The 13,629-nt window shown below is 65.5% G+C and overlaps 2 protein-coding genes across 5 annotated transcripts; both read right to left on the minus strand.

The window, feature by feature from the left end:
• Positions 1-2,951: 2,951 nt before the first annotated feature.
• Positions 2,952-4,467, minus strand: FAM187A (family with sequence similarity 187 member A). Its single transcript, XM_027701667.1, has one exon. The coding sequence runs from the start codon at positions 4,325-4,327 to the stop codon at positions 3,083-3,085; it is 1,245 nt and encodes a 414-aa protein (XP_027557468.1). The 5' UTR covers positions 4,328-4,467; the 3' UTR covers positions 2,952-3,082.
• Positions 4,468-7,129: 2,662 nt separating this feature from the next.
• On the minus strand, positions 7,130-13,119 carry C1QL1 (complement C1q like 1). 4 transcript variants are annotated; one of them, XR_003537101.1, is made up of 3 exons: positions 12,364-13,119; positions 8,761-8,886; positions 7,312-7,425 (listed from the first exon to the last, which is right to left on the minus strand). XR_003537101.1 is itself a non-coding variant. In XM_027701669.1 (2 exons), the coding sequence occupies exons 1-2, from the start codon at positions 12,922-12,924 to the stop codon at positions 7,246-7,248; spliced, it is 741 nt and encodes a 246-aa protein (XP_027557470.1). In that variant the 5' UTR covers positions 12,925-13,108; the 3' UTR covers positions 7,130-7,245. The 4 variants fall into 4 exon arrangements, 3 of the variants coding, with proteins under 3 accessions (XP_027557470.1, XP_027557471.1, XP_027557469.1); XM_027701669.1 differs by lacking the exon at positions 8,761-8,886 and having other exon boundaries at positions 7,130-7,425; positions 12,364-13,108; XM_027701670.1 differs by lacking the exon at positions 7,312-7,425 and having other exon boundaries at positions 8,279-8,886.
• Positions 13,120-13,629: the final 510 nt, after the last annotated feature.

Consider the following 13,629-nt stretch of genomic DNA (forward strand, 5'->3'; position numbering starts at 1 on the left):
ACGGCGGGATGGATCCAGGACGGGCACGGCACTGCCGGGAAACACGGTGGGATGGATCCAGGACGGGCACGGCGCCACCACCAGCCCTGTCCCCTCCCAGCCACGGCGTCCTGGTCACAAACTGGGACGTGGATGGGCTTTGGGGACAGCCCGTGCAGGGGATGGGGGTGTTTTGGGGCCACCAGCGAGGCGTGGTGGCGGCGGGGTGGGTGCCCCAAGAGGCAGCTGGGGTGAAGCTGCGGGGCAGGGGGGTCCCTGGGATGCTGCTGTAGGGATGGGAACAGGGACAGGGATGGGGACAGGGATGGGGATCGGCCTTGCTGCTGGCAGCAGGTGGCAGCCGATGGCCGGGAAAAGCTCCTGCCCTCTGCGGGACGGGGACATGTGGCCGGACCGGAGCCACCATCGCCGGGCCACCGACAGTGGCCAGTGAGGAGAGCTGCGGCAACGACCGTGTCCCTGCGGGCGCAATCTGGGAGGACCCAGAGCCACTGGAGACGAGACTGGTGGGACTGGGGCAGCTCCCACATCCCCCTTTAATGCCCAGAAGCTCCTTGTCCCGTGTCCCCCCAGCTGTCCTGGGCCGGTGTCACCAGCGACAGGCAGGGGTTTGTCCTCAGAAACGCCGGTTTGGGGGCACCTACACACCCCATAGTGGCGTTTGGTGTCCCCAGCCAGAACAGTGGCATCCCTGGGGACACGTGCTGTGTGACAGCCCTGGTGACAGGGGACCTCCATCCCTCGCGGGGTGGGGGAGGCAGAGCGGGGGCTTTGGGGTCCTGTGTGAGCACCCGCTGCTCCCCAGGGATCGATCCTCTCCCGGCTCCCACGCAGCGGGATCAAAGCACGGGAAGCTGCCGGTGCCGGCGGCCGCGGGAGGCAGAGCTGGGCTCTCCCCCCTCCTCCTCCTCCTCTCCGGCCCCCCCTTAATGAGACAAACGAACTGCGAGCGGGCTGCGAGTGTTAATGAGAAGCTTCCAGGCTGAAGAAGACAAAGGTGAGATGAGCCGCTGCCAGGCGGGGAAGGGGCAGGAGGAGCCGGTGACCCCGGTTCCCGTGGGACAGCGCACACCCGGAGCTGTCCCACATCCCAGTGCTGCTCCTCCCACCCGTGGTCACCTTTTCCAGCAGCTGGGAGCTGCTCCTGAACCCCAGCTCCTCCCACGGGAGCTGCTGTGGGAGCCCAAAGAGGGGAGCAGGGCTGTGGGAGGGGGCTGGGGAGGCCCAAAGAGGTTGTAGGGCTGTAAGAGGGGCTTTAGGGGCCAAAAGGGGGTACAGGGCAATAGGGGAGGCTGTGGCTTAAGGGGGTGTCAGGTCGTGAGAGGGGCTAAGAGGGCACAAAGGGGACAGTGCTGTCCTAGGGGCGGCTGTGGGTGCCCAAAGGGGGTTCACGGGGTTCTAAGGGGTCACTGGCACAGTGAGGGAATCAGAGCAGGCCTCACCCAGCCTGGGGCTCCCTCTCCACCCTGCACCCCCAGCTGAACCAACCCCCCCAGAGTCCATGAGGACACAGAAAATGGGATCTGAAGCCATGTCCTCCAGCAGCTCCATGCCCCCACCCCAGCTCCCACCACTGGACACCCTCCTCGCTGGCTACAGCTGCTCTGGTAAGTCCTGGCACTCACCTCTGATCCTTGCAGGAGCTCCTGCCCCATCTGCTCCTGGGCTGGGTGGGCTCAGTGGAGCCTTGGATTTACTTTGGAAGCCCCCAGTCAGCTGTGGGGGATGGGGGAACACAACAGCACCCCAAAACCACACAGCCTGAGCCTGTGCTGTGCCTGCACCAGCACTGAGAGTGGCTGCGTGTCCTGGGGACACAGGGGGTGTGACATCCCTACACAGCTCCAGACTGGCAGCTGATGTGACCCCAGGATGCCACATGGATCTGCTGGATGCCTTGGCCCCAGTGCCAGGGCTGCCCCCTCGGCACTGAGCTGGGAATTGTGCTCCCCAGGGGCTCTGTCCATGTGCTTCCCTGTTCCTGGTGCAAACCTGCCAGTGGATTTCAACCCCAGCAGGGCTCTCACTGGGCAGACAGAGGCTCTGGCTGTCACTCCAGCCTGAACCTGGTGCTGTTTGCAGGGAGCAGTCCAGGTGCCTGGATGCTTTTCCAGCAGCTCCCAGCTGCTCACCGGGAGGTGCTGGATTCCTGCCTGCCACAAATCCCTGAGCTGTGCTGGAAACCTGCCCTTCCTGCTGCTGGCTCTGCCTCCCAACAAACAAACCACGTGCTGCTGTGGATACAGGAGCAGTTCCCAGCTTCCAGCACCTGTGTGACAGCTCCAGTCCATGCAGGGGGGGTTCCTGGGGGGCTGGGGGTGTTATAGCCTGATGGGGGATGCACGTTTGGTTCTACTGGGAGATTTTTAGGGATTCAGAAGGGAAGGCAGGGAGCAGAGCTGCCAGGTTGGTGGCCATGTCCCTCCTGGCCTGCACCAGCCCTGGGCTCGGCAGCCAGGGCTCAGCTGGTGCCTCCCTGGGGGTTCTGCAAGGTCACGTCTGGGGGCTGAGTTTGGGGGCAAAGTCCTCAGGGAGAGTTGGGGCTGGGGCTGCCTCCATGCGGGGGCCCTTTTGGGGTCACATCGGTGCTCTGGGTGGGTGTGTTGCCCTTCAGGGACCCAAACAGCCGTACCCCACTCCTTCACCAAGTGTGGGAGGTGCTGATTGTTTCCTGTAGCTCTGTCCCTTCCTGCCACATCCCTTCCCTGGCTTTGCTCCCTGTGTCATCACCGAGTGTTTGGCTCATCCTCATGAGTGCAGATTGTGTCCCCTGCAGCCCCCCGGGCTCCCTGGGGGGGCCCTGGAGCCTGGAGCAGGCTGAGGAGCTGCCCTGCCCCAGCCTGGGAGAGGGGTCTGTGCTGCCTCTGTGTCCTTTAAGCTCTGCCTCAAACATCAACTCCCAACTCTGTGCTGAGTTGGGCGAGTTCAGAACAGCCCCAGAACCAGAGACATTTAATCACCAGGTGAATTTGAAAAATATTTTTCCTTTGAAAAGTCAAAAGCAAAGAAAAAACGGTCAGAACACTGGAGATTTCCAACAGGAGGATGATCCGAGGCATCCAAGTGCCCTGCAGGGGAGACGCTACAACCCGGCCGGTTTCCTGAGCGCCCACCAGCAGCAGCGGCCCAGGTGGGCGAGGAAGAAGATGCCGGTGATGACGGCGAAGCCGATGCCCACGGCCCTCATGACGAAGATGGACTCGGGGTCGCCGGGGCTGCGCCGGCGCTGGGCCGGGAAGGTGACGCTGAGCCGGAATCCCGCCACCATCTCACCGTCCCTCCAGCAGAAGTAGGTGCCCCTGTCTCTCCTGCGCACCCGCAGGATGTGCAGGTGGTTCCCGTGGTCGATGAAGACCCTCATGCCCTTCTCAACGCCCACGAGGTACTGGGAGCGGTAGAGCCGGATCGAGTCCTTGTCCCAGCCCACGGTGTGCTCCGGGCGGGCCCCCGGGCACGCGATCACCAGGTCGGTGCGGGAGGGCTGGCTGTGGTACTGGATGGGGACACGGGGCGCATCGGGCTTCTCCCCAAACTTGTAGACGATGTTGGAGATGGACTGGACGCCCTCCTCGGGCTCCTCCTTGGGCCGGCACGGTGCCAGGCAGCTCCGGACGGCCACCTCGGGGCTGCGGAGGTGCAGGAGGGGCGGGAAGCTCACGGGCACGGCTCGGGAGCCGCAGGAGGTGACGTTGGGCAGCGAGGTGCGGTAGCGGGGGCTGAGCTGGGCGCTCTGCACATAGCACAGCCCGATGCGCTGCTGCTCCCCCCGCACCCCGCAGCGGTCGCAGCTGCTCCAGTCCCAGAAGGTGGTGAAGAGGCTGAACCGCTCCGCCACGTAGTCGTCCTGCACGTGCTGGCCGCTGTCCAGGAAGGCCACCGTGATGCGCCCCATGGGCTGAACGTCCACGTCGTAGCCGTAGAAGAAGTGCCCTTCCTTGGAGCCGCACAGGTAGTGCCCGGAATCCCTCACCTGGGCCCGGAACACGATGAGGCTGAACATGCGGATGCTGAAGCGCTTCAGCAGGTCGCTGCCCGCGCGGACGTGGCTCGAGTCCAGCACCACGGTGCCGTTGAAGTCCGTCAGCACCGTGGTCTCGCGGCCGCGCAGGTTCTTCCGGAAGTACCAGACGACGGAAGAGACCTCCTCGGGCTTGCACTTGCAGGGCAGCTCGAAGGTCATGTCCGCCAAGTAGGCGACGTTCTCGAACATCAGGAAGGCGGGACACACCATCTTCTTGAACACATCCCCTTTCTTCTCGATGGCAAAGGCCTGGAGGACACCGACCAGGCAGAGGAGGATGGTGGCTCCCAGCAGGCTCGGCCACATCGCTCCGGGCCAGCTCTGCCCCAGCAGAACTCATCCAGCCCAGCCAGGGATGTGCTGGGAGCGACCCTCCTGTCCTGGGACAGCCTGGCCTCTGTGACACCTGCTCTGGAACTTTCCTGCCCTCAGCAGCTCTGGAACACTGTCACGGGAACAATGGAACTGCTGCCATCTTATGGAATCACAGGGTCACGGAATGGCTTGGGTTGGACGGGACCCTAAAGATGATCTCATCCCAACCCCCCAGAGTAGAGGACGACCATCCCCTCCCTCACCCCCCTGGCCGCCCCTCTTTTGATGCACCCCAAGGATGCATTTGGCCTTCAGTGCTGCCAGCGCTCGCTGTTGGCTCATGTCCAGCATTTCCTCCACCAAAACCCCCAAAGTTCTTCTCTGCAAGGCTGCTCTCAGCCCTTCTCCCAATCTGTGCTGATGCCTGGGATTGCCCCAACCCAAGTGCAGCACCGTCCACTTGGTCTTGGTGAACTTCGTCAAGTTCCTGTGGTCCCACTTCTCAAGCTTTTCCAGGTGACCCTGCATGTCCCCATCCTTCTGCCGTGTCACCTGCCAGCGTGCTGAGGGTGGGCTCTACCCTCTGGTTCCTTAAAGGAAACCTGGGGCCGAGCTGATGAGGAACCTGGTCTGACTGTGAGAGTGGGGTGTGTGGAGCCAAACAGGGCCCCCTCAGGTCACTGGAGCCACCACGGCAAAGGGGCTTCGGTCCCAGCAGTGCCAGCCTGGGGGATGGAAGTGGGACTGTTGGAGCAGCTCCGGGATGGGAGACACAGAAGTTTCCTGAACTTCCAGTCCTGGCCCATGTCACATGCTGGAGACAGTGTTCAGTGTGCGATGATTCCTGCAAGGCACTTCAATAACCCAAGACTCCCTTGTGCATCTCCCGGGCAGCCCCTTAACCCACAGCCTCCCCTATGGCCCTGCACCCCACCCGTGGACCCCCAAAGGCCCTCTCGGAGGGTTCTGCAACTCCTTTACTCCTTCAAAGCCCTTCTCACAGAGCCCTGCCCCCTCTCCGTGCCCTCACGGCCCCTCGTACACACATTTCAGGCACTTACAGGCTCTTACTCTCCCCCACGGTGCCCCTCCCCAGACCCCGTTCTCTCAGACACTGCGTCCCCTCTGCTCCCGCCGCCGCTTTTAAACGGGCCGCGAAGCCCCGCCCCGCGTCCTGATTGGTCCCGCTCCGCCTAACGACTCCCCATTGGCCGCGCCCCGCCCGCGCCGCGCGGTGCCTCATGGGAGCTGCAGCCCCGCGGCCTCGCGAAGCACCATGGGAGCTGTAGTCTCACGGCCTTCTGCGCCCCCTGCCGGCGGCTCCCGGCACAGCGGCGGGTCAGAGCCCCGGGGGTCCGGGAGGGTCCGGGAGGGTCCGGGAAGGTCCCGGGACCCCCGGGCTGGGGCTGGGGCACTTCTGCTCGGGGCTGCGGCCTGCAGCTGGGATCGGTGCTGGGGAACAGCACCCGGACCTGCCAGGGTTTGGGGAACACACACACAACTGGGGACACACACACACCTGGGGGACATGGACACACACACACCTGGGGACACACACACACCTGGGGGACACACATACACCTAGAGGACACACACACACAGGCCTGGGACACGCACACACCTGGGGGACATGGACACACACACACCTGGGACACACACACACCTGGGGGACACACATACACCTAGGGGACACATACACCCTTGGAGACACACACACCTGGGGGGGACACACACACACAGGCCTGGGACATGCACACACCTGGGGGACATGGGGACACACACCTGGGGACACACCCATACCTGGGAGCACACACACACACCTGGGGACACACACACACCTCCACTCACGCCTGGGGGACACCCACACACACCCGCGGGACACTCACCCCAACCCCCGTGTCCCCAGGGATCCCATCCTCTGACCCCACCACGGTCACTCTGGACACAGCCGCTGGCCCCGGGCACCCGCTGTCACCTCTAATTGGGTCACATCCTGCCCACGCCGAGGCAGTGGGGATGGGCATGTGTGCCCGAGGGTCCCGGTGCCTCTGTGTGGCCTGATCGTGTCCCCCCCTCACAGTGGCAATGCTGTGTCCCCTCCATGAGGCCACCCAGTCTCTGGGGACAGGGACATGGCAGTGGTGGCACCCCCAGTGTCCCCAGTGGAGGTGGCAGAGGGGCCACAAGCACTTGGAGCCAGGGAGACCCTCCTGTCTGGGCTTGGATGAGCCAAGCGGGGTCTGGGGGGTGGTGGCAGAAAGACCCCGTCCCCAAGGTGGGGGACACCGGGGACACAGACAGCAGACGGGGAGAGGTCACAGCTCTGCTTTACCATGTTGTCGCCCCGGGGGGGGGGCAGGCCGGCGGCTCCCCCCACCCCCAGCGCAGCTCCCCAGCCCGGGGCCTGTGGGCACTGCACGTCTGTACATCGGGACCCCCCCGCCAGACCCCCGGCACCGCCCCAGGGAGGGGGGGAACAGGGGGACGGGGCACCGGGGGCAAGGGGGGCTCAGCCGGGGGGGGGCGGTGCAGTAGGGCAGCGCGGGGGGTCCCCCAGCCTTTTTGCCACCCTCCCAAACCCTCTGCAGCCCCAAGCCCTCAATTGGCAGCCGCGGGGTGACTTAATGGGAAAAGGAGGGGTTGGGGTGCCGTGGGAAGCCAAGAGCACCGGGCGGGGGGGGATCCAGGGGCCGGACCATGGCAGCGGGATGCTGTGGGGCTGGGCGGGAGCGAGGGAAGGCCGTGGGGGCTGTGGGGCAGCAGGGAACTGAACCACGGCACAGGGACGCCGTGGGGCTGAACCGCGGCACAGGGATGCTGTGGGGCTGGGGGGTCAGGGGCGTGCCGAGGGCGATGCTGTGGATCTGAGGGGTCAGGGGCGTGCCAGGGGAGATGCCGTGGGTCCAGGCTCAGTCCGAGTAGATGATGAAGCCGGAGAAGGTGCTGTACTTGTTGTGGTTGCCGCCGTGGGCTTTGCCCCCGTCCAGCTTGATGAACACCTCGTCCCCCGCGTCGAGGTGCAGGATGACGCTGTTACTCGCGTAGTCGTAGTTCTGGTCGGCATCCTGCGCGATGGCGCTGGCCCGGACCTGCCCAGGGGACACCGCGGGACCGGCTCAGGGCACGCCCCGGCCCGCGGGGCCCGCGGGACACCCCCGGTCCCAGCTCACCCGCGGCCAGGGGGTTGCACCCGCCTGGATCCCCACCCGTGGGTGAACAAGTCCCGCATGGGTGAGGCTGCTCCGGGCATCCCCCAGAGCCTCTCCCTGACCCGGCGGGCACAGATAAGGGACCACAGCTCTGTGTTTGGGTGGGGGACCATGGCACAGACATGGTGCTGTGACACTTGGAATCGGATGCAGGATCACAGCTCTGGGTTCTGATGTGGGACCACAGGTCCGACATGGGACCCTGAATCTGGGTTGGGATGCAGGACCACAGATCAGACATGGGACCATTGCTCCAGACTCAGACATGGGACCATGGCACACAGACAGGACCCCGACTCAGGATTTGGATGCAGGACGCCAGCTCAGAGACAGGGCCCCAGATCCAGAGTCAGATGTGGGACCACATCTAGGACACAGGACCCCAGCTCCCAATTCAGGTGTGGGACCACAGCTCCAACATGGAACCCAGAGCCAGGTTTGGATGAAGGACCCCAACTCAGACACAGGACTCCAGCTTTGGATTTGGATACAGGACCATGGCTCAGACGCAGGGCCCCATCTCTGGATTAGGATACAGGACCATGCCTGGGGCACAGGACTCCCATCTCCCAGCCCAGCCCCAAACCAACCCACTGAATCCCACACATCCCCCGGTGCTTCCCACGAGCTGAACAAGGACCACGAGCGTGTGGCAAGGGCTGAGCTCAAATCCCCCCCGGATCTCCCCCTCACATGGACCCCAACCCGCTGCGGGGCGGGGTGCTCCCCCCACAGAGCTCTCCTGGGAGCCGGGATGTGCCGGGAGGTGCCGGCAGAGCCGGAGGAGCCGTCACCGCCTGGAGAAGCGGCTCCGCGGCTGGACCCGCTGCCGCTGCAGAATTCTTTGGGTAATCAAATCTCCGCCGGCGCCTCGCGGGGAGATCGCGGCGCTGGGTGACAGTGACAAGGCGGCTGGTGAAATCCCGAGTGAAATGCAGAAGCGCTGCGCCGGGAGAAGGTGCCGCTAATTACAACCGACCAGAATCGGCTCTTAATTGGCTCGCGCCGGGCGGGCAGGCACCGGGGTCCGGGAGCAGCGGGAACGGGGGGGCTGTGCCCACGGAGTCCTGACAGGGGTCCCGGGGTCTGCTGCTCCTCGGGGATGCAGGTGCACCAACCCGAGCCCACGGGCAGCGATGGTGTGGTCAGATGCTGTTAACTCTGGAACCTACTGATGGCCCAGCCGGGGATCCCATAGGATTTGCTCTCACCCACCCAGCCTCGTGCCACCACCAGAACTGTCACCCTGTTCAAAGCCCCCCTGTGTCTTCCCCGCCACCACGAGTGTCCCCGGGGAATCTCCGTCGGTCACAGCACCGCAATCCCCAGGGGACGCTGCTTCTCCCAAGGAAGAGGAGAGGGGGAAGAAGCAGGAGAACCAGGAAAAGCCAGGTTTGGTTCTTGCCATGGTCCCCCCCGTGGCAGCCGGAGCCGCCCGGTGCCATCCGTCTTCCCTCGTTAAGGAGCCGCCCCGTCACCGCTTGCCTGCCAGCCCTTCCCTAACCAGGGAAGATAAATGGCAGCGCTGGGCCCGGGCTGCCGGCACCGCGCTGGCACAGGAGGGGGGGGCTGCCACCCACCCCCGATGGCCTCACCCCCCTCCTCCTGCGCCGTGCCTCAGTTTCCCCGTGGCTCAGCCGCGGGGTGGGAGCCCCAGGGGTGACACAGCCCCGGCCCCGACTGTGCTGTGCCCGCTACCCCTGACCCCAGTGACAGGGCTGGGGGTGTTCCTGGCCCTGGGGACACCCTGGGGTGGTCCCCAAGGAGGTGGGCTGCACCCAAGGGCTTTCTGGGGGTGACGAGGGGCAGTGGGGCGCTCCCATATCTAGGCCGAGTCACTCACGGTGACACCTGAGGCCTTGGGCATGCCTTGTACCCCACGTGCCATGGCCACCATGGCCCAGGACCCCGAAGGTGTGGCAGCAGGTGCCCCCCAGACGCCCAAATGCAGCAGCAGGTGCCCCCCAGGATCCCTGGGCACAGCCCTGGGAGCCCTCCAGAACCCCCAGAAATGGTGGTGGATGCCCTCCCAGCACCCCTGGGCACAGCAGTGGGTGCCCCCCCTCAGGCCCCCTGGGCACAGCAGTGGGTGCCCCCCCTCAGGCCCCCTGGGCACGGCAGTGGGTGCCCCTCAGGGCCCTTGGGTGCAGCAGCAGGTGCCCCCCTGGCCCCCCAGGCAGGGCAATGGGTGCCCCCAGGACTGCCCGGCAGGTCCCTGTGTGCCCTTCAGGACTGTCCCCACTGGGGTGCCCTGGGGCTGTGACCCTCCCTGAGCCATGGACGGCCCTCGCTCCACCATGGGGACCCCAAAGCCACCCAGTGCCACCCCCCTGTCCATCCATCTGTCTGTCCATCCATCTCCCCCCTCCCGCTGCCCCTCGCCTCAGCTACAGGCTAATACAAATAATAATTAATGCTAATCAACCACCAGCAGCAGCTCCCCTGGCTCTCATTAACTCCAGCCCTGACACGAGGGTGATGGGCTGCCCCCAAACCAGCAGCACGAGAGGAAATTTGGGGGGCCCCCCAAGTCCTGACTCCCTCCAAAAGTGCCGGATCAACGCTTACCCGCCAGGCTCCCCCCAGCTTGCCAGGGACAGGGATTTTTTGGCAACAAATCCCTAATTAACCCCATTTTAAAAATTATTTGGGGCATTTTTGGGGGGAACTTTGTCATAGATATCAGCACGGTGATGCCCTGTTAGTAATTAACAAGCGGTTAATTAAGCTGCATCACCCGCCCGAGTGCGGCTCCTCTCGACGAGGGGCTCCCCAGCTCCCGGACATTTATCCAAGAACATCGATATCCCCCAGAGCTGAGGGGTGGGGAGGTTTGGGGTGGTCCCCATATACGTTTTGGGGGAGGCAAAAGGGTCGAGGTGAGTTTTTGGGGTGCTCAGTTCAGAGTTACACAGATGCTGCTTGGGAGGAAGAGCCAGCAGTGCCAAGCAGCGCTGGGACACCCCAAAATTTGAGGCTGGAGGGTGGGAGAAGGCAAAAAAATCCCCAAAGAAGGAAATTTAAGCTGTTTGCATGGAGAAAAGCTGCCGAGCAGCTCCTGCTCCCGCTGGGAAGGGCTCTGAGCCGAGGGGTGAAGCACAGTGGCTGTGACAAGGCTCCTGCCTACCGCCACCCCCCGGCTGCTTTTTGGGGTGAAAACTCAGCTTTGGGTTAATTCGGGGTCCCACATCCTCGGAACAAGGAGGCACCGCAGGGGGTGATGCCGGGGGAAGCGGTGGGAAGCGGGAGCGGGGTGGGATGGGATGGATCCCGGCGAGGATGCCGGGCTGCGGTGACATCCAGAGAATGGAGCTCGGGTGACAGCTCGGGGGTCACAGCCGCGTCTTGTCCCTCGAATCGTGGCCGGGGGGGGCACATGAGATGGGAAAGGAGCACCTGAAAACGCGGGGGGGGCACGGCTGAGTCTTGGGATTGGGGGGTTCAGCTGGATGGGGTCGGGGGGATGGAAGGATGTGTCCCCCCCCCCGGTGTCCCCACACAGCCCGGCCAGGGGTGGGGACATCTCCCCTGGCACAGCAGCAGCAGAACCAGCTCTGGGCTGGGGATGAAGCTCCCCAAAAGTGGGGCAGGCGCTGCCCCCCTCGAGGCCACCACAGACATTGTCCCTGCCCCCCCCCTCCACCAGGGACCCCCGTGGGGACAAAGGCACGGCCGGGGGGGGTAGGGCACCCCGGGGGGGCTGTGGGGGTGTCCTAAGGCACCCCAAGGCACAGCAGGGCACATCTCTAGGGCCAAGGAAAGGACTGAGGGACCCTTGGGGACATGTCAGGGTGGGTGGTGACTGTCCCCAGCGCTGGGACAGGGACAGGGAGCCGGGGGAGCGTGTTTGGGGATGGGAGGGGGATGGGGCTCTCTGGGGTGGGCACCCAGAGCACATCACTGTCCCTGGGAGAAGGATGGGGCACCCCAGGGGTGCTCCTTTGGGGCAGGGAGCAGGACAGGGCACCCCGGGGGTGCACCCAGGGCCCATCACTGGGAAAAGGATGGAACATCCTGAGGGAGCATCTCCGGGGCTGGGAGAAGGATGGAGCACGCTGAGGATGCAGCTCCAGGGCTGGGAGCAGGACAGGGCACCCCGGGGGTGCACCCAGAGTCCTCCATGTCCCCGGGAGAAGGACGGGGGACCCCAGGGGTTACATATCTATGGGCGGGAGAAGGATGTGGCACCCTGGAGATGCACCCAGAGCCCATCACTGCCTCCAGGAAAGGGACAGAGCATCCTGGGGCACATCCCTGGGAAAAGGACAGGGCACTCCAGGGTGCAGCCAGAGCCCATCTTCACCCCTGGGAGAAGGATGAAGCACCCCAGGGGTGCATGTCTGTGGCTGGGAGAAGGATGTGGCACCCCAGGGATGCACCCAGAGCCCATCATTGCCGCTGGGAGAAGGATGTGACACCCTGGGGAGGCATCCCTGGGGCTGGGAAAAGGATGGGGCCCCTAGGGAAGCGCACACAGCCCATCAACAGCATGGGAGAAGGATGTGGCACCCTGAGGGTTCGTCCCTGGGGCCAGGAGAAGGATGGAGCACTCACTGGGTGCACCCCTGGGGTTGGGAAAAGAGTGGGATCCCCCAGGAAAGCGCCCAGAGTCCACCATCAGCACAAGGGAGAAGGATGTGGCACCCTGGAGGTGCATCCCTGGGGCCAGGAGGAGGATGGAGCACCCGGAGGGTGCATTGCTGGGGCCGGGAAAAGGAGGGGGCACCCCGAGGAAGAACCCAGAGCCCTTCTCCGGTGCTTGGCGGGGGCAGCACCGCTCCTGTGCCCGCGGAGGGAGCCGGGATGGGCAGCCCTTACCTGCCCGTTCTTGCAGAGGTCTGCCCACATGCTGGTGCCGTCGCCGCCGCGCATGAGGACGTGGTAGGTGAAGAAGTAGGTGCCGGGGATGGCGCAGGTGAACTTGCCCGAGGCGGCGTCGTAGCTGTTGCCCAGGTTGGTGACCACGTCGTCGAACTTGAGCACCTCGTAGCCCTCGTGGGGGTTCTTGAGCCCGGCGTAGAAGGCGACCCTCGGCACTGTGCTGTAGGTGGCCGCGCTCACCGCGCCCGTAGCCCCCGGCCCCGGCAATCCCGGCGGTCCCGGTCTTCCCGCTTCCCCCCGCGCCCCCACCGGCCCCGGCGGCCCCGGTTCTCCGGGCGGTCCCGGCGGTCCCGGTTTCCCCGGTCTGCCCGGTTTTCCTTGCGGACCTTGCACCAGCGTGGAGGGCGGCGGGAGGGGGCCGCGCTCGGCGGGCTGCGGGGGGGCGGCGGGGCCGTAGGGCTCGCAGACCATCCGGCAGGTGCCCAGCATCTCGTAGCGGCCGTCGGCCCCGGCGGAGCTCACCAGCACCGGGATGAGCACCACCAGCACCAGCACCATCACCACCCCCGCCGCGGCCGCCAGCAAAGTTTTGCGGCCCAGGCTGAGCCGCCGCCCGGCCGGGGCGCGCTGGCGCCCGGGGGAGGGAATGGTGCCGGCGGGGGGGAGCAGGGCGGCGGCGGCGGGGGGGTCTCGGGGCGGTGGCGGCGGCTCCGTGAGCTCCGCTGGCTCCGGTGCGCCCCGAGCCGCTCGGGACACGCCCACCCCGACCGGGAAACGCCCACCCGGCCATGGACACGCCCATCCATCCCCGGACACGGCCGTGGTCGGTGATAACCACGCCCTGGACACGCCCCTGCCACGCCCACCCGCGACCACCGGTGCTCCGTGGGAAGGGAAACTGAGGCAGGGGGGTGGATGGACCCCGGGTGCCACCCTGACGCCCCCACCAAGCGCTCGGGACCCCTGGGTCACCCCGGGCCTCTGTCCCCTGTCCCCACGAGATGCCACCCCCAGCCCCGAGCACCCCAAGCTGGGGACACCCCTGGGACCCGTCACCTCACCCTAACCCTAACCCCACAAAGGGACACCCACGGGGGACGGTCCCCACGGCACAGCCAGGGCCCATCCCACCTCCCTGCCTCAGTTTCCCCTCCCTCCGCGCTCTAGAGAAGTCCCACGCTTTTGGACAGCCCGGGTGACACCCACGTGGCCCGAGCATCCATCGCGGTCACCCGCGGGGTCCGTGGGCTGGGGCGTCACCGC

The sequence above is a fragment of the Neopelma chrysocephalum genome, unplaced genomic scaffold, assembly GCF_003984885.1.
Source record: "Neopelma chrysocephalum unplaced genomic scaffold, ASM398488v2 Primary Assembly neopelma1_165, whole genome shotgun sequence".
Taxonomy (NCBI): Eukaryota; Metazoa; Chordata; class Aves; order Passeriformes; family Pipridae; genus Neopelma; species Neopelma chrysocephalum.

Coding starts and splice junctions, on each gene's coding strand:
- FAM187A (XM_027701667.1), bottom strand. CDS start 4,327: ATGTGGCCGAGCCTGCTGGGAGCCACCATCCTCCTCTGCCTGGTCGGT.
- C1QL1 (XM_027701668.1), bottom strand. CDS start 12,924: ATGGTGCTGGTGCTGGTGGTGCTCATCCCGGTGCTGGTGAGCTCCGCC. Junction 10,942..12,363: donor ACCTCTGCAAGAACGGGCAG/GTAAGGGCTGCC, acceptor CCGCGTTTTCAG/GTGCTCCTTTCCCATCTCAT.